Below are 23,650 nucleotides of genomic sequence, written 5' to 3'. Positions count from 1 at the left end.
CTGTATATATTGGCTTGTAGGGCCTGTAATACACGTGCCCAAATCTTGGACGTCTCCTCTAGTAAAGTGTATATTATTCGTTTGTCAAGGTACCAGGCTCAGCAGAAGGACATTGGCAGCCGCAGCAAATGTATGGAGTAGTAGTATCAAATAATAAGTATATAGGGCGATATAATATTGGGGGAAGGCAACGAGGCGGTGAACTGTCGTCCTGACAATTACGATTTGCGAAGAAAATTGACCAGTCGGGACATCCACACCCCGATTCTATTCACGAATGATAGAGCGAGGTTTCTGTAGAATAATGTATGTTGTGTAATGGGAAAAAATGCTTTAGGCTATTCCAAGTTATGATTGCCAGACTTTGAATGATTTTGATAGCCGTGGATGATTTATGATTAGACGACCTTGGAAAGGGAGGTATCCGGTTTGATGATGAATAATGAATGAATAAATTTAACTTTGTTTGGAACACTGAAGCATTGAGTTGTCCTAGAACTTCAAATCAACGTCAACGTCAATGGGGAAGTGAGGCAGGGCAAAACAAGTGAGCGTCGTGTTTCTTGGGTCTTGGTATGATCAAAGTAAAATATGACGGTGAATGATTTGGCTCAACTTGGTCTGTTGGGGTGAGTGATATGATGGAGTGATGCAACTGAAAGAATCATAACCATTCGATACAACGCTGCGTCCTGTATGATATGTATGTGTGAGACTCTGGAAATAATAATGAGGTAAGCCTGGCCTAGGCTAGATATTAGGGCAAAGATAGCCTGGTCCCTTTCGATCGACTGGTAAAGAACAGATTGAGTTGAGTAGAGCCTGACGTGAAAGTATCAGATTCTCCACAGCGGAAGAAATCGAGGACGTCTCAATAGCGGTGGTAGATCTAACAAACCAACACGCGCCACAATGATACCGACGATCGAATCGAAGCGGAGCCAAGTCGTTGAACGGGCAATAGATGCAGCAGTGGTTAGAATTTAGTATCAATCAATTCAGCTGAGTTGGTTGGGTTGGTTGCGTTGGTTGAGCTGCGAAGTGAAAAGAAAAAACATCTGAGACTCATGGCCACCAGGTATCTTATGATGGCAAAATGGATACAGTGTCTATGAGGTTACTCATACTGGCATGTAACATTTCCACTTTATTATGGCTCGTAGTCAAGCATCAATTCTATCACCAGCTTAGAGAATCAGTCCATTACCGCATTCAGAGTCACTCATCCAAAAACAAGTAAATAAACAAATGATGGGAACTCCGGATGGGTGGACGTGATCGAAAGACCTTTCAATCCATTGGTGATAGATGGGCCAATAAAAAGCTTCAAGCTAAGTTCCATCAAGAACTTAGAGTGCATGAGACCACGGCGTTCTGCTGCACACTTGAGTAACTTGAATGTCACTAATGAAGAGGTTTGTCCACATTCATCTAGGTTAACCTTGATAATTCCAAACTATGGAGAATCGACGTAGAAATTCAATCATCATCATCTTCTTCGCAATAATAAATTCTTTTACCGCCAATACAACTGTGATTAGAGTTGGAGTAGCCGCAAAAGAACATGAAGAAGGAGGGGTATAGCTAACGTCAGATATACCGGATAAAGTCAGGTACGAAAGTTACTGTCATCACACCCCTTTCATCATTTTTCTCCCCTCTTTTCCTGATCCCCTAAATGGATGAAAAGAATCAAAATGGAACTTTGCCTGCATCAAGGCCCAACTTTTTTTGTTATCTGTGACTCCGGCATGTCAAAGTTCAAACCTATCAATTTCATATGGTCTATCTTCTGTCCTCATGTTTTGCTAGGTGAGGAAGGGCATGGTCAGGCGTTTCCAAATCTAGAGGTGTAGAGGTGTTCCTGAAGCGAGACCTCGGATTATAAATTTCATGTCGTGTAACTAGAACTACCTAGAACTACCTAGTATGTATGTAGTATTATCATGCAAATCACCATGCAAAGATAAACCCCCATCTGCCCCATCCTGTACTCGAAGTACACAAATCATCTCTCTTCTTCTTTGTACTTCTATCACTCTAACACCTTCTTCTGGAATTTCATGCATAATAATACTAGGTACGTCGAGCATCAGTTTGGCAGGTCTTGACGACAGTCGATGGGGTTATTTTCCCTTTCTTTCCATATTCCCCACTGCTTTGATCACTCGTACACCAAGAAGCAGAGAAATATCCGAAGCTTCACCTCGAAAAAGTTCAGAGCTAAACCTTCTTCGCGTTTTATCGGAAACCCTATCAGGATCTTCAAAGAATCCATTCCACTTCCAACACCGTCAATAACATCTGTACCGCCTTTGGCGATAGATCTCCCGCACATCAAAAGCACATACATCATGCACTAAAGCCAGGGCATTCGCGGGTTTACTGTCACCAAAATGGGCCGCAGAACTCATGACCTCTATTCAGGGACACTTGGGTTTACCTATCAACTTATCAACTGCAAAAAGTCGCCATCATCCTAGTAAATAGCTCTCTTGCTGCTTACGGTATGAGTTTTGTGTGATTTTCTTGAAAAAGTCCGATGTTGCTCCTGCAGTAATGCGGACGCGAAGACTTCCTTGTCCTCTTATCGGCTGCCCCGCCATCCAATCTGAGCTGACTTTTCACAGCCTTCTGTTTCAGCCAAACCAGTATCATTCATTTTGACTTGCTTTACCCCTCAGTTCCAACAATCTCCAATGAATGTTCCTGTGGACCCTCTATATTTCAAACAAGAATATAATTCGATAAAAAGAGTTGCTTTCTTCTTGGAGAGTATCTTTCAAACTCGACTCATCAACTTACCAAATACAGATAGATGCCAAGTACTGAGGCCAGCTAGAGTTGTCAAATTCAAACTGACTAGAGATGGTGAGGTGGAGAAGGCGAGATCATCTGAACTTTTCTAGAGTGTCCCTCCCGTTACGAATGGGAAGCTCGGGAAAGATCCATTTGATAGCGAACATCCCGCCGCGGGTGTAAAGAATTTTGACTAAAATTCAACCTAAGACCATGGCGGGACCTCGGATAAGAGGGGAGAATGTTTATCAATTCCTCGACTGAGTTACAAAGTACACATTACAATTGTCATCACAACAATCTATTGAACACATACGGAGTGCTATAAAAAGACACCTTTCGCTATGGATACTCTCTTCGAATCCTCCAATCCTTCCACATAATGCTAAACGACCTCGAAACTTCAGCTTTTTTTTTCATATCTAAATGTGATGATTTAGGTCAATCAATTCCTTTGGCACCACGTATCCAATATTTTACAGCGTTCAAGGCCTTTCATTAGACCACAACAATGGTTTAATCAAGCGAAAATCCAGGCATCTGGGGCCACGGTTGGGCCTGTATTTCACATGTGTACAAGCTCTCATCCAGTACTTTGATTTACATACAGCCATCATTACTTCATACCATACAGCACATCAATGATCAAACTCAGCAAACTTGGATTCCAACAACCAGCAACAAAATTCCCCATCGCTAAATCCACCTTGCTATCCACTCTATCATCATCATGATATTCCACCAATTCTCTCTTATTCTTCAGCCACGAATACCCAAATATGACGACTTTCATACCGATAAGTGCATGAAATCGATCTTTTTTCTTGATCGGCACAAGCTGGACCGTTCTAATAATCCATGGGGTCGTCGTTGATCCGGGGACTCTGTTTGTTTTGGATTAATACCTGAATTCCGATCACATCCACCTTTTCTTATCCTCTAGACTCCACTTCCAAGTCAAAGGACTTTCTCTCAACTCTAGGATCCCAAGTATTCACCTGCGTCAAACGCGCAGAAAAGACATAATCTACTTTCATAACATCCCACTTAGATATCCCCACCATATCCCTACCAAGACTTTCAAGAGCGTGTCACGAGTCTTTGAAAATTACCCCTCATGTTCATTATGAAGATTCTTTTGTTATTCCTGTGACTCAGTACCTGATCATCATCATTAGTATTGTTTTAATACAGGATCTCATGTACGTCATTTGCTTTCGATCGAGACAGCAAGTGCGTGATTGTCGATAGATACGGGTGTTTCAACGTTGGGAGAAGCTATCACCTCTTAGCCTTACTTGGGCAGAAACCAGCGGGCGTACAAAATATTACCTCGTAACGAGCCACTGGTGGCCGGGCATGTAAACCAAGGATACAATCTTACAGCTACTAGTATTCTACTATGTGTATTACATTAGTACTTCAATACCTTGCTACGCTCTTGTCAAAACTTTCCCTAAATACAAATCGAAGAGGCTGCAAAAAATAACCCCGCCTACTGCTCATCTTCTGGAATATCGTGTACGCCCATAAAGCCACTCCTAAAAGTAGCTGAAAGTCAAACCCAGCCCTTAGTTAACCTTGCTCAACGGTTATTTACCCCTCATATCACAAGCCGAAATGTAAAGCCGCATCCTTCTTTGAGACAGCGCTTATATTTAGAAGTCTAAAATCAGCCAGTAACAAACATCCCCACGTAACATCACTAAAATAAATGTTAGTACATCATCACTATATCACGAGACAACACCTGGAATACCATTATTATCTTCATCGTCTTTTCTCGTGTCCCTTTCGTCTAGTTTCTATTTTGTTGTTTTCGCATTTTGATGTAAGGGGATCTATTGCCCTAATACGAACAATGCCACGATGTAAAATGTATGATGCAGTGTATCTTACATTCTCCGCGTCTGTGTTGTACAGCATCACGAACTATTTCTGCCTGCATGTACAACAAGGCTTGGTGTATCAGGTCGGGTCTACCCCTCGACGCTCCAATCTAAGACATGAGTACCGTTATCAGGAGCCTCCATTTTTTGTGGATCTCCAATGATATGAACTGTGGCATTCTCTGTGGACACAATCACATTATCACAATTTCATCGGTGACATTCAACCTCGGCGCTTAGGCAGCCTGGTGTGAATGTGGCGTCGGAAACGCAAGGCTGGCTGTTGTGATGATAGGTTGGGGAAAACACAGTCTTCCGGATCACAACTTGGGACATTTTGTTTTCTTGGTATCGATCTGTGCATATGTCTGGCGTGAGTTTGTTGGAATAGATTATCTGGTCGTGTTATAGTTTTCCAAGGTGTCACTTCAGTCGCGTGGAATTAAATTGAATCTATTTTTGAGAAGTATCTTGCTCAATTCAAGTGAGTTGATTATCAAAGCACGCTTATTAACCATGAATATGTGTAATATCTGTGTTCACGATATTCCCGCGGCACTTCATTCCTCCGCGGCTTGCTCAAGCGCGCAGATTAATGTGGTATGAATTATCATCAATAACTTCAAATTAATTTCTTTCCAACTGTTGTGAGTCGTTTATACCATCACGAGAGTCAGATAGCTGAATGTCATAAGGTTAGCGCTTATGTTCATGCAAAAGAGAGGCGCGCTTTCTGGCAATTAGGCATGTTGGTCCCCGCCCACTCTGAATCCAACATATTCAAACACATTCAGCAGTCGAGCTGAACGGCCCAGCTTACGCGGTGATATATAATATAATGGCGCTTATATATTCATGTCCTAGTAGGGCAGTCAGGACAGCCGCGCTGAAATCGGTGATGAGATAACTTGTTGGTTTCTTCAAAGTCCCAAATTGCCGGGGATAGCATCTACCGAGGATTTGGCAACCTCGGTGATTCTGATATGTTTAGTGTACTCATGTCTCTTATAATGCTGTTTGCTTATTATATTTCTTTGAGTCGTCCCTACATGATGGATTACTGATTAAATTATAAAAAATATTATAAACGTTGATTTTTGTTATTCTTGATGTATTTTTGATAATAAAAATAATCTTTTCAAGTAAATAATCTGAATGTTACGTCGGACAGTGACATAGGTCACGTTCTTGATCACATGATCAAGAAACCGACAAATCGAGATCGGTTTTGCGGTGATCGAATTGTCGGGTTTATAGCCATCGGTTTTTAACGAGGCACGAAGGTCTATATAATCAAGATGGATTCCCTTTGTATAGAGCTTCGTGCTCAAGATCAATCATTTAGTATACTCTACTATTAGTTACGAATTGCATTATTGTCATTACTTTAAGTCCCTGCTTGACGCCTAGTTATAAACCACCTCGAGAGCCTAGAGCACTTCCACGTGATCTAGACGGCAAACTGTCACGATTCACCATTAGGATTAGTGTCCTGGGATGAAAATGAATCACGTGATAAGGAGCCCTGAGGAGCCAGAAAGCTCCTGGGGGCTCCCTTCTTCGTTCATTATATAGTCAGAGTAGTTTCATAGTATAGGAGCTTCGTGCTCAACTTAGTTATCAATTAGTCTACCTACATTCTACTTGATCTAGTAACGAATTCACTTCCAAGTGAATACCAGTGATAAAGCCTTAACCCATAACTACCAACCGACGAAACTTAGGCAGCCGCTGCCTTTAGTACAGTATCGTTAAACGAGGATATTTTTAGAGTCGTTCCGGTTTGGGTTGTTCATGAAGCCTGAGTAGAGACTAAATGTGTTTGGACAAAAAAGAGAAGAAGGGTACTGGAAGGGAAGTATGGAGTGTCTTGGGTCACGGGAAAAAATTAAGAGGTTTAATTGTACCAAACACCAACCCCCTTTGAGCCGGTTTCCAAACTTGGAGCTTGAGCTGGCTACGAAAAAGGAAAAGGAAAACACGCCACCGCCATTTTGGGCAGTTCGAGAGTCCCGTCACCTGGTCACGTCATATGACTAGCTCTCCATTATTCATTCCCTTGTTCGGCTCGCAGAAAGCACTCGGAAGGACCCTTGGGCCATACGCTCACAATTAATAGAAACAGAAAAGAGAAGGAGGAGATGTTGGCACATTTCCTTGTTATATTTATCACGTGATTATCATATTCTCAGGCTCCAGTTATATTTTGTTCGTTGTTTGACAGCGAATCAATTGATCAACCCCTTCATGATCCCCACCAAATCATGTTCCGTGCGTCACCCTCACCAAAACACTTACGAGTATCACCACACTTTATCTACGATTGCCCAAGTTCATCATGAAGCTGCGATCTACGCGGATCTGTAAGCCTCGCGCTCCTCTGCGACTGCAGTCTAATTCAAATCAAACAATCCCAGGTACGTTATAACACGACAGTTTATTCATCGATGGCTGCGAAGGTATTGGCATTGAGTCTAGGGCCGCGCAGACGAAGCTCCCGCCTGCAATCAAGGCAGCGCGCTGTATCAATTCCTTACATCCTAGGGTCACAAAGCCCTCTTGAGCAACGACCAACAAATCATCAGCCTCCACAGCTTGTTAGAGCGACCTCCTATACGCATGTGCCAATTTCGACCCCTATCGAGGTGTCGGCGCCAGTACCTTCAAGAACACAGTTTCAAGGTTGGTTGTTGTTGTTGTTGTTTTCAACAAGCAGTGTGGTAATACATATATGATATACTAGATAATCAATATTCACGTCCAACTCATACCACCAGACTCGGAAACGGAGGTCCAACAGATCTTTCGAGACCTGTGCTGAAAGACCTCCAAAACGTGCCCGTCTGACGGAGAAAAATTTGAAAGCGTTCGAAAAAATGGAAGGACGACAAAGGGAATCTGCTGGGAAGAAGTCTAATGGGCAATCGTCTTCAACTGACCAATTACTTGGAGAGTCCTGGACGGTTAATGGATACGCTTCGTCTGATTCCCAAATATACAATCCGATAACTCCACCGCAATCGTCGAAGGGTGTTTGAGTTCCACTTGAGTCACAGCAGCTGTCGGTACCAACTGTTACAGAGCCTGGGGAAAATGTTGACTTGAATGCGCGTAGTCATAGGAAGACTCGGGCCCGAACACGTCACGCTGTTGCTCTCGAAGAGCTAAAGGAGGTTGATGAAACTAAGCCGCGTAAGACTCGCCCGAAGCTTTAAGTCTCTTGACAGAGTCCATAAAGCACTTTACCTGCGATATAGGGTCGGAGAAAATTGCTGAGTGCTTAGTTCTGTTAGTGTTGTGTTTAGCCTTGATTGGCCAATCCCCAAGAGTATCATCCTAGCAAAAATGCGGAGGCGGGAATGCGGCTCCGTTTTTGCTGAGCCTGCAGTGCAAGCAGGTGCAAAATCATTGTCAGCAGGGGTCAAACTTTTTCTCAGGTGCCCGCCAATAGAAGAATATCTTATCATAGCGGCGTACAGTACCGGTACATAGAGCGGGGTTTTGAAACGAACCACCATAGCAGCTTAAGGGATAGTAACGTCCCTCACTACGTGGAGAAAAATTCACCGTGTCGAGGAAACCGATAGGTACTTATCACAGCCCCAGTGATGTTAGTGATGGTGATGTCCACTAGAAAGGTAGTCACTTTTTCTAGCTCATCAATAACCATACTTTTCGTGAAGGATTTCAACTCGGTACGAATATTGACGAGAGTTTGGGGGAAGAATATGCAGAGAGGTTAAGGGAGATAATTTACGTGGCAGAGGGGAAGAGAACTGGGTGGGATGAAGTACTGGATTATGGGTCACGGTGGTATAATGGGACACCGCCTGATTTTCAAGATAAGATTGAACTGGCAGGAAAGCTCTGGGGGTTAATGATCAATGGTATCTAGAAAATTATGCGTCATTTTTGAAATCTAACCTTCTTCCATCAATATTAAACTTCCTCAAACCATCCTCTCCATAAGCACCTAAAATACCATATGCAATACATCCGGCCCAACTTTTCGACGTCTCTAGATTATCTGGAGTAGCTCTAGGGTGTTCGAGTTCAAACCTATTTGGTAAAGAGATAAGCGTGAGAAGAATTTTTTGATGGGGATCAGGAAATAGCCCTTACTAGTCCCATCGCGCTAGGGCACGAGCATAGTTTTTCTTTGTTCCTAGCTGAAGGTCTTTTTTCACCTTTTTTCCGTTGACAATTTCTGACTTGATTACAGAGCCTTTGCCGCGGGATCGTACGAAGAACCCCCACCCCTAGCAACTCCTTTTTGGGCATTGAGGATACTGAAACTGCAACAATTGAATAAAACGAATTGTATAGAGAGATTTAGGAAATTGATCGAAAGATAAGATTGGAAAAAGGAGCTATTTAGATCAAGACAAGTACGGGGCAGGAAGGAAATTATAGAGGGAAGAACAGTACTCTCCTCAAGGGCATTCATGTTGAACCAACTTATACTGTAGGCAAAGCACTGGGTTTATCTTAGGAAAGTGTCCACTTTAGGTTCCTTGGGAACTTGTTTGGGCTCCTTGAGCATCGTCGTCAAAACTTGACAAAACCTATGTGAGAACAGAGGTCAGGTCAAGTAGGATTGGCTTAAAAGCGAGAAGACAAAACACGTGACGATGTGGTAAATCTTGCTCAAGATGATCAGGGTGCTCAGGTTCATCATGGGAGTTGACTGAGACGAGGATGAGCCGAGAGTGCAGCAAGCTTACTAACTCCATATGGGACGCAAGAATGGGAAAATTTATTCATGATACCCTAACATCCAACTTTCAACACCCAACGACTACTCTATCCCTCAATCAAATCCCCCCAACCAAACTCTCAACGTCTCCCAGCTGAGTTACTAGACTCCCCAACACTCTTCCCACTATCACTTCCAGCAACCTCCCTCGCCTTCGGCTTTTCCCGCTCCTCCCTCACTCCCCCCAATGCTTCATAATGAGAATCCTCAAGATGCTTTTCCATATCCTTCAAAATATTAATTCTCAAGTTTTCACATCGCTTCGAAACCAAACAGACATAATGAGTTTTCCCTCTGCGTTCTACATCCTTATGATTCATGGGATATCTTTCCAGCGTATAATGTCTACCGGGATAGATTTTAAAGGCGCTGCGCGTGCGTTGGAAGGCGGAGTCGCGAGTTTCGCGGGATTTGCTAGTGCTGCTATTGCTGCTACTGGTGGGTCCGCTGCGGCTGCTTGATGGAACTTGTTTGCGAGTGTCTGGGCGGTCTTGGGGTGTATTTGATAGCTTTAGTGAGGACATGGCTTTAAGGTTATCCGAGTTTGCCTTTGATCTAGCGGGTGTTCTTTCACTGCGCGAGGGGTCTGCGGGTGTTTTTTCTTTGCGAAGGGGGTCGGCAGGTGTTGCGTTCCTGTGGGAGCTACTAGTAGATGTGCGAGAGCTTTTGGCACGAGGAGCATCGGCCTTTGCTTTTTCCTTGCGGGTGCTGGGTGTCTCTTCCGGTAGCTTCATATCTTTTGCGCGTTCCGCAGCTTTCTTGAACTCTTTCGTATCGTCGGTATCGGAATCATGGCCATAACCTCTTGGAATGCGAGCCAAAGTAGCTTCGTATTTTTTCCTTGCTTCAGATTGTGCTTCAAGGGGACGATCATTATAGAGCGCTCGGTCATCGAAATCCAGTTCTGAAGAAGAAGAACTAGACGGAGCTCGTGCTCGTTTTTCTAGTTGTCTCGATCGCGAGTTTTTGGTGTCGGAGCCCGCGGCCTTTTTGCTTGTTGAGTTTTGCATGGTGATTTTTGTTGAAATTTCGTTTATTGCGGGAAGTAGAGGGTAAATGAGGTCGAAGACTAGCAAATGAAACTCGAGATGCTGAACTGGATGGAATGTATAATGAACTGTGTAAACTGTATAATGATGTTGGGTAAACTGGGTAAGAAAGCTATTCTGATCTTCACTTGACGGGCGGTCCATTCATTCTTATACCCAAGCACGAAAACTAGACCAATGATTTTTGTCAACAGGAGTTAAAATCACCGACCTTCCAACATGCTTTTCAACATTGAATTATTCACCAAAAATAGATCAATCCCTCGTGAACCAAAAAGGGATCTTGATTCACGATAAGACAATTCCGTGCAGAAGGTCTTGAGGGTCGACTTCCCGGCCAATTTCAAACAGGGTCGGATTCATGGTGAAAGAGTCCCCAACCTGTAAATCAACAGGTACAACATCAAAATTTCACGGCCACTACCGTTGGTGTCTGGTAATAAAAATTCTTTATCAGAACCTTCATGTGAAACAATTTCCAACATGAAAAACAACCGATAATCGCATGGAAATTCTCGACCTTTACAATCCGACAATTACCTTCTCTTACCTCCTTGAATAATGTGAGTCGATAAGTGAGAAAGATCGATTTATATATCAATAGCGTTCCAGAAAAAAACGACTCCATCTCATCTGAAGGCACAATTTATTTCTGGCACATTATCATCTACACGAGTCTACGTGGAGAGAGGTAGCCTTCGAGGAAAAGGAATTCGTGCATGAAAAGCCATTAACGAACATGAGATGAACAAGAAAACCAATCTACCCACTTGAGCTTTGTGAATGGATTATGTCTAAACATAAAAATAGAAAACTACTTCAGTTTCAATTCCAGTAAACACTGCCTGAGAATGAGCAACAAAACATTTATAAAGATCGAATTATGTTTGAAGCTACACCAACTGCGGAGCTACCATATTGATTAAAAAACCCCAACGATTGACCCATTCACTGCCTATCCAGTAATTGTAGTGTGCCTCGTGACCCAAATCCTATTATCAGCCAACGAACTGACACCCAAATCCTCATCGTGGTCATGGCTTCGTCGTTCTCCTCCATGCTGAATATATGCTGGCGAGATTTTCTTCAGTTGGAATGAAGATTCATTCCCATTTCCGTTATTTAGGCGACTAGGTTGGTTTTTTAGTCGTACGTGACCATTTGAGAATTTGCTTGCTGGACCTAGGGTACCAGGCGCCGAAGAGAACCAATCGTTAATAGGTTTGGGAAGTTTGAAGCATGCTTTGAGTATGGGGCGGACTGCAAAATTGGGGATCAGTAATTGCAGGCTAAGGAGAAATCCAATAGAACACAGGGGAAAATGAGGAGCTATAAGTTGTATTGAGAGATGAGAATATTTTAGAAATGAATTGTGTAACATTTAGGAGGGAGAATAGAATCAAGCATTAAGAAATGAGAATTTAATAGGCCGATTTATCATACATGTTGGGACGCAGGCTCCTAGAATAGCGCTTCCCTCTTCAATCATCAACCATTCATTCGCTGTGGAAAATCCAGAAACTGTATTAAAGTCAGCGAGGCAAAACAAGAAAAGAGCTTAGATCCCTTGCAGTGTTCTGCGTCATGAGGTTGATATGAGTATTTTATGCGTAAGATGCATGTCACGATGACACTTCATTCTAGTCAGTGGAATTTTTTTTGCATCAGTGGGAAGATGATAAAACTTACAATCCACCAAACCAAAATACCAAGAATAGAAGTACCTTCTTCCGTACAGGTACATGAAGGTCTTTGATGACGAAAAAAGGTAGGGCAAGAATAACAACGTCTAGAAGTGCATTAGGTAGTTCAAAGCCAAGAACTATCTCTCCATATGGAATACAACGTGTAGTGGGCTGAATTCTAAGAGCTAAATCATATGCGGCTCTGATAGGTGTGTATCCAAAGCAAGTCATGCAAACAGTAATGATAAACCATATTATGCATAGACCCATTGTAACATTTACACAACGAATAAGATATGGGGTTGTCTTGAAAAGAGAGCGGTACATGCATAAAAGCGAGATTTTGACAGCTGTGATGACGAATGGACAGTGAATGCTACCAATCCATAAGATCCATCGAAGTATCAGCTCAGCATTACTAAACAAACTAAATCAAACTTAGAACTCTACCTCGAGCATTTTTAGTCGATTATCTGAATCCATTACTAGATATGGCTCCAGGGTACCTGATATTTTCGTGATATCTGACCCAGTTAGTATATGCTATTTGCAGTTGTTTCAGCGAATTTGTGTACCCACCACAAATAATCAGCATACAATGCGAAGCATAAGTCAAATAAGCCGCCAAAATCCACCAGTCATCATAACGGATGAATCGTCCGGTCGTCGTCGTATTTTTAGTCTGTATTCTTGAAATGACGCGAAGAATGAGAGCTATTGTGTCTATGATCAAGAACGCAATTATCGACTCCAAGTTCGCCACTCCATCTGGTAGAATCACAACCATGATTAAAAATAATGAGCGTAACGAACTGACACAATGGTAACGATGGAGGCAGGAACTGAGATGTGGGAGGGTCTACATGGCGTATTAGATTTGAACTCTTTTTAAATCTGAGAAATCAAGTGAATATTATAAACCACATGAGCAGCGCCATGAAAGAGATGAAATATCAAAAACAGGAGGGTATAGAAGATTTGGGTAGCCCCCATAACCTCGGATAAATTTGCTAAGGAGTGTGATATCAAATTAATAGTGCACCTTCGCGGCGCGATGTCACAGCGAAACAGTATACTAAAATCCTCTTTCCTCAGCAAAATCATAGGGACGGAACGCCACGTAAGGCGTAGACTCAATAAGATCATCAGGAGTGGCACGGAAATATAGATGATTCTGAACTTTCAGGAACCATAGTGACCTCAATCTATAATTGATTCTATCAAGCTTATATAATCCCTTTGTCTGATATAGAATATACACTAATTGATTCGATCAGGCTTTGGAGAGAACAAACAAATATTTTGCGAATGTCTGATGGCTCTGATCTTACATTCCACGAGTCCGTACAGGCACCCGGATAGTAGAGTAATGAAAGAGAACTATCATAAAACGAGTTTGAAAAGGAGTGACTAAATGTTGGTGACAAAAGCAGGTACATGACAACAAAATTGGTGCATACATTAACCTTATAAGACGGGTTGATCCTGCCGACAACATACGCAAAAATGTGCCTTGCTGCATTATTGACAGCATATCGGAATCTACAAACCGAGATTACATCCAGGATTGTATTTGCCATCTTAAGCCCCTTTGCCGTCTCCAGCCAATATCAACCCCATGGCACAGCATTCAAAGGCATTCGAACCCGGCCATTCTGTGCCAGCCATCCGCATTCATTACACGTTTCGTGCCGTGCCGTACCGTGCTTATTGGAGTTTCCGTGCTCTATCGTATGGGCTGACTGACGTATGCAAACTCGTCTCTGGTGAAAACTGTTTGGTAAGGCTTGAGGAATAGAACCTGATGTTGAAAGCTTGATGTAAGGTTATATTCTTGGAGGGAGATGAATTCGAGTGGCTCGAAGATAGATCACCAGATTTGGTGGGTCCGTGCGTGGGCATGGCTCAAAAGGATCAATTTGTCCCTACTGATTATAAGGTTACTGTTCTCTTTTCCCTCCCAACCATCATCTAATCAAATCTATTTGTTCCTCCAGATTACCTACTTTTACTTTCCATTTGTAATTCTTCAAACACACGAAACCCTTTCTTACTTCTTCCCACAATACAAATTTCATACACACGAAACTAGGTAGTGAAGCCAACAGCCCAGCGAGACCCTTTGATTATCATTCTCCTGCTAAGGAAGGATTGTTTGCATTTGTAAGAGGCATTTGTACTTTTTCATTAACTATCTAATAGGCATATATTTCATAGGATATCTTAATACAACTGAAAGCCCCCGCCCATTTACATGTGTGCCCCTTTTTCCAATACATTCGAAATGCTAATGCTATGCATATGACGATCCCAAATACTCAAGGACTCTCTCTATCTCTAAGCGTTAAACCAAAAAAAAAAAAAAAAAATAAAAAAAATAAAAAAAAATCGTGACCTTTTTAATCATTAACTTAATTTTCACGTTTCTCTCCATCTTTAAGGACGCTATCTCCTTCGCTCTCCCCATGAACATTCAATCTTCTCGCCTCCCGTTCCTCCATATCCTCCAACGTCTCCTCCGCCTCATCCTCATTTGAAGAAGCACCCCTCATCTCCGCCAATACACGTGCTGCCTCCGCCGCAAACTTGCATTTCATCCTTATAGAAGCTCCATATTTGTAAAAGAGGAATGGGAAGGGTAAACAAGCCAAAGCGAGGAAAGCCGGGATGGAACTTGCCCAATGTATTCCAAGGTTATTGAACATATCTATCATACAGTTGGTTATCTCTTTGACACAGCCTTGGGAGATGAAGATAATACTTACATGTAGTAAATAGTGGGAACGCCGCACCAAATAAGGAGCGAAGCACACTGTTGGCCGCTAAAACGGAAGCGGCGTAGAGTATATACGAATCTATGAGATAATTCATAATACTTAAAAACACCAACACCATACCGAAACCAAATGGAGCAGCTGCGATAATACTAACACTCCAATGGATACTTGGAGAATTTGTCCATGCGAACCAAAAGAGTCCAATAGGCAAACAGATACTTCCGACAATGGCAGGCGGGAGACGAGCTTCAGGCGGAGCGGCACCATTATGCCTAGCAGCTGTATCGTTGTATCGTTTATTATCCCACAGTGAGTAGAGGACTGCAAGCATCATCCCAACTGCCACACCACAGAAAGCCAATCCACCAACACCAGCACTCCATCCACGATCCTGTTGGTAAACGATTGGAAATGCTCCGAACATCATGTACAGAGTTCCGTAGACGATGGCCATGTATAAACTCAGCAAGAACACGATAGGTTCTGTAAACAACAAGATCCAGGGTCTCGACAGTGAAGTCTTGAATTCTGCTGCGATGGATTTAGAACCATAGTCGACTTCTATCTTGGACTTGTAGACTTTTCCAGTCATCGAAGACATTTTGTCGGCTCGACGGCGAAGAATGACTGGGGAATAAGTTTCGGGAATAAGGAGGCCACCCATAATCCAGAGTGCTCCAGTGAAGATGGCCATGAGGCCCCTATTAACAGTGTTAGAAACTCTATTCAATGCTTGGTCTCACCAACGTAACTTACTCAATCCATCTCCAACCTTTCGCTTCCCCTAGGAAGCCTCCTACAATGGGACCAATAGCAGGACCCAAAAATGGTGCTGCAGCATATATACTGGTTGCAATTCCACGATGAGAAGCAGTGAACATATCCGCGATAACTCCACCGGCATTTGTAAGGGGCGAACTTCCAAAAGCTCCTGCGAAAAATCGCATAAGCAGAAGCGTCTGAATATTCTTTGCTCCAGCAGCTCCAGCATTGAAAGTAGTAAGCATAGCATAAGTACCAAAGAAAAGAACTTGACGACCATATAATTCAGATAAAGGAGCCCATAGGAGCGGACCGATAGCGAAACCCAAGACGAAAAGCGAGACGCCTAATGTAGCGACTTCCGGACCGACGTGAAACGTTTCGATGATTCCATCAACATCGCCCGTATATGCCGAGGATACAAAAGATACTGCTAATGTTGCCTGTCTCAAAATATTAGTACAGGATAAAAGTGCTACTGTGTCACCTCACTCATCCGTCACACAGTTTAAACTTCGGCGAATAATAACCGAAACTCTGAAGCAAAAAAAGGGGAGAGCTTACACAAGCAAGAAGTATTGTCAGACTCCATTTCTTCAACATGCTAAAGTTCATAGGATTTCTGCGATCATTGGGAATATATTCCACGACATAAGGATCCTGTTCGGTACCAGAGCCCTTATAAGGGTAGTTGAGGACTTCGGGCGTGACATGAGTCTGATCGAAAACCAATTCCCAATGTTTAGCCTTTTTCTGAACATATTTCTGTTCTTCTAGATCTCTATCCATATTCACTACAGTTGAAGAAGCAGAATTCGAATCTGAATTTCGAACCATCATGTCGTCGCGTATATATTCGAATGTTGAATGGATAAGGATAAATAAATCCCTGTCAAAGATAAAATCAAACACCCAATGTGTGGTTGAATGAGGAGCTCAAAAAGTATGCGGCGCACTGCATACATTATATACCACGTACAAATATAATAGCCACCCAAAAACAATCTCCAAAGCATTACTTGCTGATATATCGAAGCACGCTGATCGAACATCCGACTGGTAGACATAAAACTATTTATGCAAATTATGCTCGTTAATGCATATTATGCAATGCATCAGTCAGAGATATTAACTATCCGGACTAACTTGCTTCCGATATGTCGTGAATATTAGGCCTGTAGTGGATCGAGGAAGTTTAAGCTGAGGTTATGCAAGTGATTGTAACGAAAACTTCAATTTTGTGAGTGGATCTAAACTCCAAATGGGGTAAACGTCTTGTTTGTGGCTTTATCATACCGCTGATAGAAGGATCTTGTTGTGATTTCGCTACCGATAAATCGTCTTGTTTGTGATGAAAATGTAGCCTAATAGATGCCGACTTAGCCGGGCGTATCTTAGCATTGACGGCGGAAATAATATTTATCGCCATCACTCCCTATTTATAAGCTTCTATACATCTTGAAGAAATCAAGGGTTTGATACATTCAGGCTGGGATCAGATTAGATGATTCTAGAATTTCCATTTCCACGGCGGAAGAAGTTGATGTTCAAGATTCAACCTGAACGGATTTCACACGGGTGAACTTAGTAACAGGAAAAAAATAGTATGTTCATTGGTATCCTCTGGTGGGTAACGGTGAAGACAGACATCAATCCTGATGTCTCAATATACAGGGCCCCTTAGAATAGGTTCTTGAATTATCTTTTTGTTTTCTGTCTCTTCTTGTCCTTCACACTCATATTGACCCGTTTCTTAATCGCATCATGAGCATGCTTGTTGACCTTGACCTTTTCTTTCTTTTCAACTGCAGCGGGTACCTCCCTTTTCTCCTGAACTATCGGTGCAACCTCTTCCTCGAATCCACCCCATTCCTCACCGTCTTCCGGTCCGTGATCGTAAGATTCCCCAGCTTCCATTTGGGCATGGGTATCCGATTCTTCTGGTGTCTCCTGATCTTTTCTGATTGGTATCCCCATTAAATCGCGGACAAGATGTCCACGCTCATCTCTGATGAACTCGGCTTCAGGATCAACCGTTGATGTTTGGTCTCTCACAAATCCTGCCAAGAAGAATCCCATAGTAGCATGTTCATCTCCTTTGTTGGCTCGAATACATCCTTCTGCAACCACTTCATCTCCATCACATGCTTCTACAGAACCTCGAACTGGCCACTCCCTCATACCCCTGATTTGATTATCACGACGGAGAATTTTCCAACCTCTTTCCTTGGCGATGTCGGAAGCTAATGCTTTTTGAACAACTGATTCATTTTCCTCGGCATGAATAGAACAAGTAGAGTAGGTAATCTTTCGAGCAGCAGGATACTTGAATGCATGAAGAAGAAGTTCCAGTTGAAATTCTGCGAGGGCGGCTAACCTAGATTGAAGTTCGGCATCGGTATCGACAGCAGTGACGACTCCATCATCATCAACCATGACTTCCAATTTATCCTCTTCGTCTTCACGCTTTCGTTTCTTGTTTGGTTCAACTGGCTCTGGTGCCTTCTTCGGCTTCTTTTTGTGTCTAGAAGGTTTCACACTAAGCTCCTTGATACCTGGTAAGTGTAACTCGGGCATATCATCTCTACCAACAATACCACTTCCTGAGCAACTTGGATCCAACAACAAAGCACCAACATTCTTGTATGTACCAGAATTAGGATCAGTCTTCAAGAAATCATGGCCGGCATGAAGAGTAGTGAACGTATTTGACCCTGCTAAATTGACCATCTTATCTAAAGTTTCAGCTCTTCCTTTGTTCTTCTCAAATGCGTGAATAACTTGAGTAGATTCATCTGGTTCAGGAAGTCGATCAACCAAAATAGCCGCAATATGAGTAGTCTTGTTACCAGGTGCTGAACAAGAGTCGATAATATCACCATCTTCGGCAAGAGGATCAAGAAGATATGCTGGAAAACATGATGCTTTGTCCTGGAAGATAATTTGTCCAGATTTGTATGCTTCACTCTTTGAAAGATCAATATTTGGTGATATGGCAATGAGATTTGGAATATGAACATCGATATATATGCGTTTAGAACCTCGATGTCTGACAGCATCAATTGTTGCTGCACGTTCAAATTCAGTAAAAGTAGATTCGAGTTGATCCTGAAGAGTACTTTTTAAAGTGTTGATACGAATCCAACGAGGGTAAGGTGCTTCAGATGTGTCAGTTGCATTCTCCTGACCTGTCTCGACATAGGCTTTTAAAGCTTCCATTGTGCTCATTTTTCTCCGAAGTCTTGCCTTGGTCAATTCTGCTTGCAATCTTCCCTTATGTCTCTCAATTGATGCTCGTAAACCATGAGTGGCTGGAAGAGCAATTCCTCTTTTTGCCAATAATAAGTCATGAACGAGGAGAAGAGACATGACTGGGGTCAGCTAGAAATAACATTAGTACATTCAAAATCTTGATCAACGTTAACCAGAACACTGACCTTTCGTTCCAATCGTAATAAATCTGCATTTTCGACGACTTCCTTCAAAATAGGACTCCATTTACATGATTCTATCGCCAGAGCATAGATTTGAGCTGGTTGTGATTTCAAATCTTTCTTGCTGAAAATTCTTGATCTTAAGCTACCACCTTGATTAGTAGGAGCAGCTAGAACTTCAGCTGCTTCATAGTAGAGCGACATTATTTCTGTAAATGCTGGTAATATTGAAGTGAAGATACTTTGGTTGGAAAATATCAAAGTACAAATTTCTCGCTACTGTGATTGGTCATTAGAGGTACCTGATGAATATGAGAAGTTATCACAATGAACACAAGAGGTTAACCATAATGTGAGCGACAATAGCATTTAAGATGGAAGAAGAGCTTAAAGATTTTCTTGAATATGTAAAAAAAATTCAAGTCAACAGAACAAACAGGGGGATGGATGAATATTTCGAGAATCTCATAAATTGAAAGCACGTGCCATCACTAAGCTAAGGTTAACTATCTTATCGGCTGGCGCTAGTGAAAAAAGTCGGACATCCACCAAAATTTCTCAAATCGATACAAATCCATCGATAATCCAGCACAACGACAAGCTGGCTCAGAAAGAAACACCGTCAACATGAGGTAAGAATTCAAACTCCCCTATCTCATCATTAAATTCTTTAGAAATCATTGGAATTTTGAGATCTCAATTGCAATCTCATTTTTTTACCATAAATCCATCAATCGCAATCCTTAACTCTGCTAACTCATCACAATTACAGAATTGAAACCTGTTATTTTTGCTCGCAGCCCTGCTACCCAAGCAAGGGCATAACATTCGTTCGTAACGATGCGCGAACTTTCAGATTTTGTCGTAGTAAATGCCACAAGAATGTACGTTCATCCAGCCTATTCATCCTATGATGCAGAACGGTCGAGACCTCAATCTCAAACTCACAACTTTTTCTCAATTCTCTCCGCCGCCAGACCTAAACTGACACTTCTTCTAGTTCAAAATGAAGCGTAACCCCCGTAAACTCAAATGGACCAAAGCTTTCCGTAAAGCTGCCGGCAAAGAAATGGTCGTTGATAGTACCCTCAACTTTTCCGCTCGCCGCAACGTTCCAGTCCGTTACAACCGTGATCACATCGCCACCACCCTCAAAGCCATGCAACGTGTTTCTGAAATTCGGGCTCGCCGCGAACGTGTCTTTTACAAGAAGCGCATGGAGGGTAATGTCGCCAGACAAAGAGAAGCCAACAGAAAATTGGTTGCCGAGAACGAACACTTATTGCCAAAGATGCGTGGAAGTGAGAAGAAAAGACTTGAGGAGTTGGGAGAAGAAGTTCATGAGTTGGATTTGGAGAGAGAGCAAAGAAGTGTATTTGGAAAGCAAAAGATCAGGCTCAGGGAGTTGGTTGATGGTGGTGTGGAAGAGGCTGATGATATGGAGATGGATGATTAAGGGGTTCGTGAAGATACCGGCATTTGAGATTGATGTTACGTATGGTTTGGGATCCATCAGAAGCTGGTTTGGAAACGACAAAGTTGTTCCGTCCAACTATTTTCGAATCGCCAATATCTGGATGCACAATGTTAGAATGACTTACCAGAATATATCATGGAAAATCAATCTTTATTAAGGGAGATGGAGTTATGGATTTGTAAAAAGGCGTTTGGTATCACAATAATTATATTAGTCTACCTAGATATCTTAGGAAATTTTACAATATAACAATTGTAAAGACAAGATTCAATATCTCGATATTCTTTTTATTTACAGTGTATAATTTACATCTGCAAACGAGACGAGCTAGGCATAGTACCGGAACGTCTAAGACATAGACAGAGCTTTATATAATCCTCAATGCCCATCATTCATTAATATATATCTTCCATATTCACTACCACTGATATCTCCTCTCGCTTAATATCACTTATAAGAGTTCTAAAGCCACTCATTATTATATAATATACACTAACGTGGTTTATCAGGACCCTGTACATATCAGGACCCTGTACACTTTTACCTCAATTGCCCACATTCCATTGAAATAAAATTACAACAATACTATAAATTAGAATTAAATTACATACAATTCAAAGACCAACTAATGCTGGATCTAATTGACAAATTTGTACATTATATGAAGCACTACCACATTTGCTATATCGTTGTATAGTAGCTTGCCTTCTTGCTGAAGAATCACCATTTGTAAATTCATCGTATCGTATCTGATCCTCTATATTCTCTTGTTCTAATATATTATATCCATCTTCTACTGAAAGTACTCCTCCTTTTCGTATTAAAGCTTTTCTAACTCTTCAACATTTACTAAATGCTTCATTTGCTTTATGGAGATTATGAACCTCAGCAGCTAAAAGCGTATTCACATAAACTAAGAGCTTTGTACCTTTAGCTAAAGTTGCAATTGTTTTAAATATTGGAGTAGATAAGCTCCTTTAATGTTGAGCAATACGATTTTTCATTAAAGTGGATTGAGAAAGAGCTTCAATTGGATTGTGAGGTGTTTGAGATTGCTATATATCAGGATCGGCTAATATTGATCTATTTGATGAAGTTCTTATTCGAATATCTAGCTTTGAAAGTACAATTTCCGGATTAAATGGGATTAGCCCAGCTTCGCGGAATCCAGCTTTATTATTTGATATAGATATTACTTCGATATATATAGCTTTGAAGATTTGAAAGAACTCGGTTTTGGTAATATGAGTAATATACGCCTTGATAAAGTTCTCGATTTATCGACTATATGAATACTTTAAAGGACTAAAACAATCGATATCAAGTGGTTGAATTAAATGCAAAGAATGAGGTAGTAAACTAAATAATATAATATTGTGTTCCTTACAGTATTCCTGAAATATTGGCGATTTATGATTTTCATGCCCATCAAGCACTAGCATTCGATATCTACCCACTTTCCTACTTTCAATATGTTTGTTGAAGTGCTTAATCTATTCAAGACCTATCTCATTATCTGTCCATCCATTGATAATAGGTTTAATAAGCTAATCGTATGGTAAATCACCTTCGGTATACCAATTTGAAAGATGGTATTCGCCTTTTACTATCAAAAACGAAGGTATATTATAATCTTCTTCATCAACACAAATAATCGCTATAGCCCATTCTCGATTGCCTAATTATATAGCTTTGCTTTTTCCACATTGATCAACTTTAGTAACTACTATATATAGTGATATTTGTCCTATTATAAAGCTTGTCTTATCGAAATTGTAGAAATCGCAATCCAGAATACTATATTTGGCCTGCATATTCGACATCAATCGAAACCATCTTTCAATAAGCTCTGGATCTTCGCAGAGAACTCTTTGAAAATCATAAACACAATTAAAACATGTCTTTAATTCTGTATATTGTTTCACAAAACGATGAGCCCAGAGCTTTCCAATCTTCTTCGCACCCTGCGTTTCGAGTATATAATTCGCCATATCTTCTACATCACTTATTCGAGGATTAAACCCTCTTTCATCTATATCCAATATATATTGAAGAAGCGATTTCTCCTCCAATTCTGTCATTTTATGATTTGCTGATCAATGTTCAGTAAAAGGCAGAATTCCATTCATTTTAGAGGTAAGGGTAGTATGAGGTATATTATAGAGTTTTGCAACTTTCCGAATACTCAAATTTTGAGATATACAAATAGCCTCAATAGCTAAATTGATTCGAGCTTCTTTTTGAAGTAGTTTACATAATTAAATATTGATAAATCGCGTGTTGAAGTTGAAAGGTAATAATTGAGGTAAAAGTGTACAGGGTCCTGATATGTACAGGGTCCTGATAAACCACGTTAAGTGAAGTCATGTCAAGATTGATGAATTTCACCCCTTTACAAAGTCTTTATTATCTTTATCAAAAATAAATTAGAATAATTTATTAAGATCAAGTTGTGTTTTTATAAATATAAATATAAATGGTTTAAAAATTAAAAAAAAAAAAAATGAATACTATAATAATATTCTTTTATTTATCCTTTTATTTACTCTTTCCCAACTCTTCATTTTTCAATCACAATCACCCCCATTTCCATCCTAAGTCTTACATCTAACCTCACAAAACAACTTTTCTATAAATTTCCTTTGACTTTTCCCATCATCCTCCTTTCTTCCCCTCTTCCCTATAATCCCCTCCATTCCCATTTCCCACATCACCATTCCCTTTTCTTCCCTCCCATCACTTTCCCATCACCCTCTCTCCCCTCACCGCCATCCCCCAAATATTTCCCATCCTTTACATCCCTTCTACACTATACTATACTATACCATCTCCCTCCACTCTCTCCTCCTCCTTCTGTTTTTTTAAATCTCTTACTTCTCCATTTCCTCCTTTCCCCCGTTCCCAATTTTCCCTTTGCTTCTACTTTTGCATCAAAATCAAAAAGCATCTCCTCCATCCTCCATCTTCCATTCCTATAACCTAACACAATTTACCCCCTCCTCCCATGCGGGGGGGGGGGGCC

The 23,650-nt window shown here is 41.3% G+C and overlaps 9 protein-coding genes across 9 annotated transcripts; 3 read left to right on the top strand and 6 right to left on the bottom strand.

Moving 5' to 3' along the window:
• Positions 1–2,164: 2,164 nt before the first annotated feature.
• Positions 2,165–2,353, bottom strand: SS1G_07369 (predicted protein; the record flags this gene model as incomplete). Its single annotated transcript, XM_001591873.1, has 1 exon — positions 2,165–2,353. The coding sequence occupies one exon, from the start codon at positions 2,351–2,353 to the stop codon at positions 2,165–2,167; it is 189 nt and encodes a 62-aa protein (XP_001591923.1).
• Positions 2,354–7,564: 5,211 nt separating this feature from the next.
• Positions 7,565–7,726, top strand: SS1G_07368 (predicted protein; the record flags this gene model as incomplete). Its single annotated transcript, XM_001591872.1, has 1 exon — positions 7,565–7,726. The coding sequence occupies one exon, from the start codon at positions 7,565–7,567 to the stop codon at positions 7,724–7,726; it is 162 nt and encodes a 53-aa protein (XP_001591922.1).
• Positions 7,727–9,524: 1,798 nt separating this feature from the next.
• On the bottom strand, positions 9,525–10,454 carry SS1G_07367 (predicted protein; the record flags this gene model as incomplete). The annotated part of the gene is made up of 1 exon (XM_001591871.1): positions 9,525–10,454. The coding sequence occupies one exon, from the start codon at positions 10,452–10,454 to the stop codon at positions 9,525–9,527; it is 930 nt and encodes a 309-aa protein (XP_001591921.1).
• Positions 10,455–11,989: 1,535 nt separating this feature from the next.
• SS1G_07366 (predicted protein) lies at positions 11,990–12,448 on the bottom strand (the record flags this gene model as incomplete). The annotated part of the gene is made up of 2 exons (XM_001591870.1): positions 11,990–12,014; positions 12,183–12,448. 2 exons carry the CDS (start codon positions 12,446–12,448, stop codon positions 11,990–11,992), a joined length of 291 nt encoding a protein of 96 aa, XP_001591920.1.
• A 1,236-nt stretch (positions 12,449–13,684) lies between these two features.
• SS1G_07365 (predicted protein) lies at positions 13,685–14,345 on the top strand (the record flags this gene model as incomplete). The annotated part of the gene is made up of 3 exons (XM_001591869.1): positions 13,685–13,747; positions 13,806–13,958; positions 14,271–14,345. The coding sequence occupies 3 exons, from the start codon at positions 13,685–13,687 to the stop codon at positions 14,343–14,345; spliced, it is 291 nt and encodes a 96-aa protein (XP_001591919.1).
• Positions 14,346–14,589: 244 nt separating this feature from the next.
• Positions 14,590–16,554, bottom strand: SS1G_07364 (hypothetical protein; the record flags this gene model as incomplete). Its single annotated transcript, XM_001591868.1, has 5 exons — positions 14,590–14,918; positions 14,971–15,033; positions 15,076–15,656; positions 15,712–16,160; positions 16,282–16,554. 5 exons carry the CDS (start codon positions 16,552–16,554, stop codon positions 14,590–14,592), a joined length of 1,695 nt encoding a protein of 564 aa, XP_001591918.1.
• Positions 16,555–17,415: 861 nt separating this feature from the next.
• On the bottom strand, positions 17,416–19,355 carry SS1G_07363 (hypothetical protein; the record flags this gene model as incomplete). Its single annotated transcript, XM_001591867.1, has 2 exons — positions 17,416–19,098; positions 19,155–19,355. The coding sequence occupies 2 exons, from the start codon at positions 19,353–19,355 to the stop codon at positions 17,416–17,418; spliced, it is 1,884 nt and encodes a 627-aa protein (XP_001591917.1).
• Positions 19,356–19,991: 636 nt separating this feature from the next.
• Positions 19,992–20,607, top strand: SS1G_07362 (hypothetical protein; the record flags this gene model as incomplete). Its single annotated transcript, XM_001591866.1, has 2 exons — positions 19,992–20,150; positions 20,362–20,607. 2 exons carry the CDS (start codon positions 19,992–19,994, stop codon positions 20,605–20,607), a joined length of 405 nt encoding a protein of 134 aa, XP_001591916.1.
• Positions 20,608–22,310: 1,703 nt separating this feature from the next.
• On the bottom strand, positions 22,311–22,709 carry SS1G_07361 (hypothetical protein; the record flags this gene model as incomplete). The annotated part of the gene is made up of 1 exon (XM_001591865.1): positions 22,311–22,709. The coding sequence occupies one exon, from the start codon at positions 22,707–22,709 to the stop codon at positions 22,311–22,313; it is 399 nt and encodes a 132-aa protein (XP_001591915.1).
• Between the last annotated feature and the right edge of the window lie 941 nt (positions 22,710–23,650).

Source organism: Sclerotinia sclerotiorum, genomic scaffold (genome assembly GCF_000146945.2).
Source record: "Sclerotinia sclerotiorum 1980 UF-70 scaffold_9 genomic scaffold, whole genome shotgun sequence".
In the NCBI taxonomy this organism is placed as follows: Eukaryota; Fungi; Ascomycota; class Leotiomycetes; order Helotiales; family Sclerotiniaceae; genus Sclerotinia; species Sclerotinia sclerotiorum.
The sequence above is the reverse complement of the archived record's forward strand: the minus strand, read 5'-3'. Positions and strand labels throughout refer to the sequence as shown.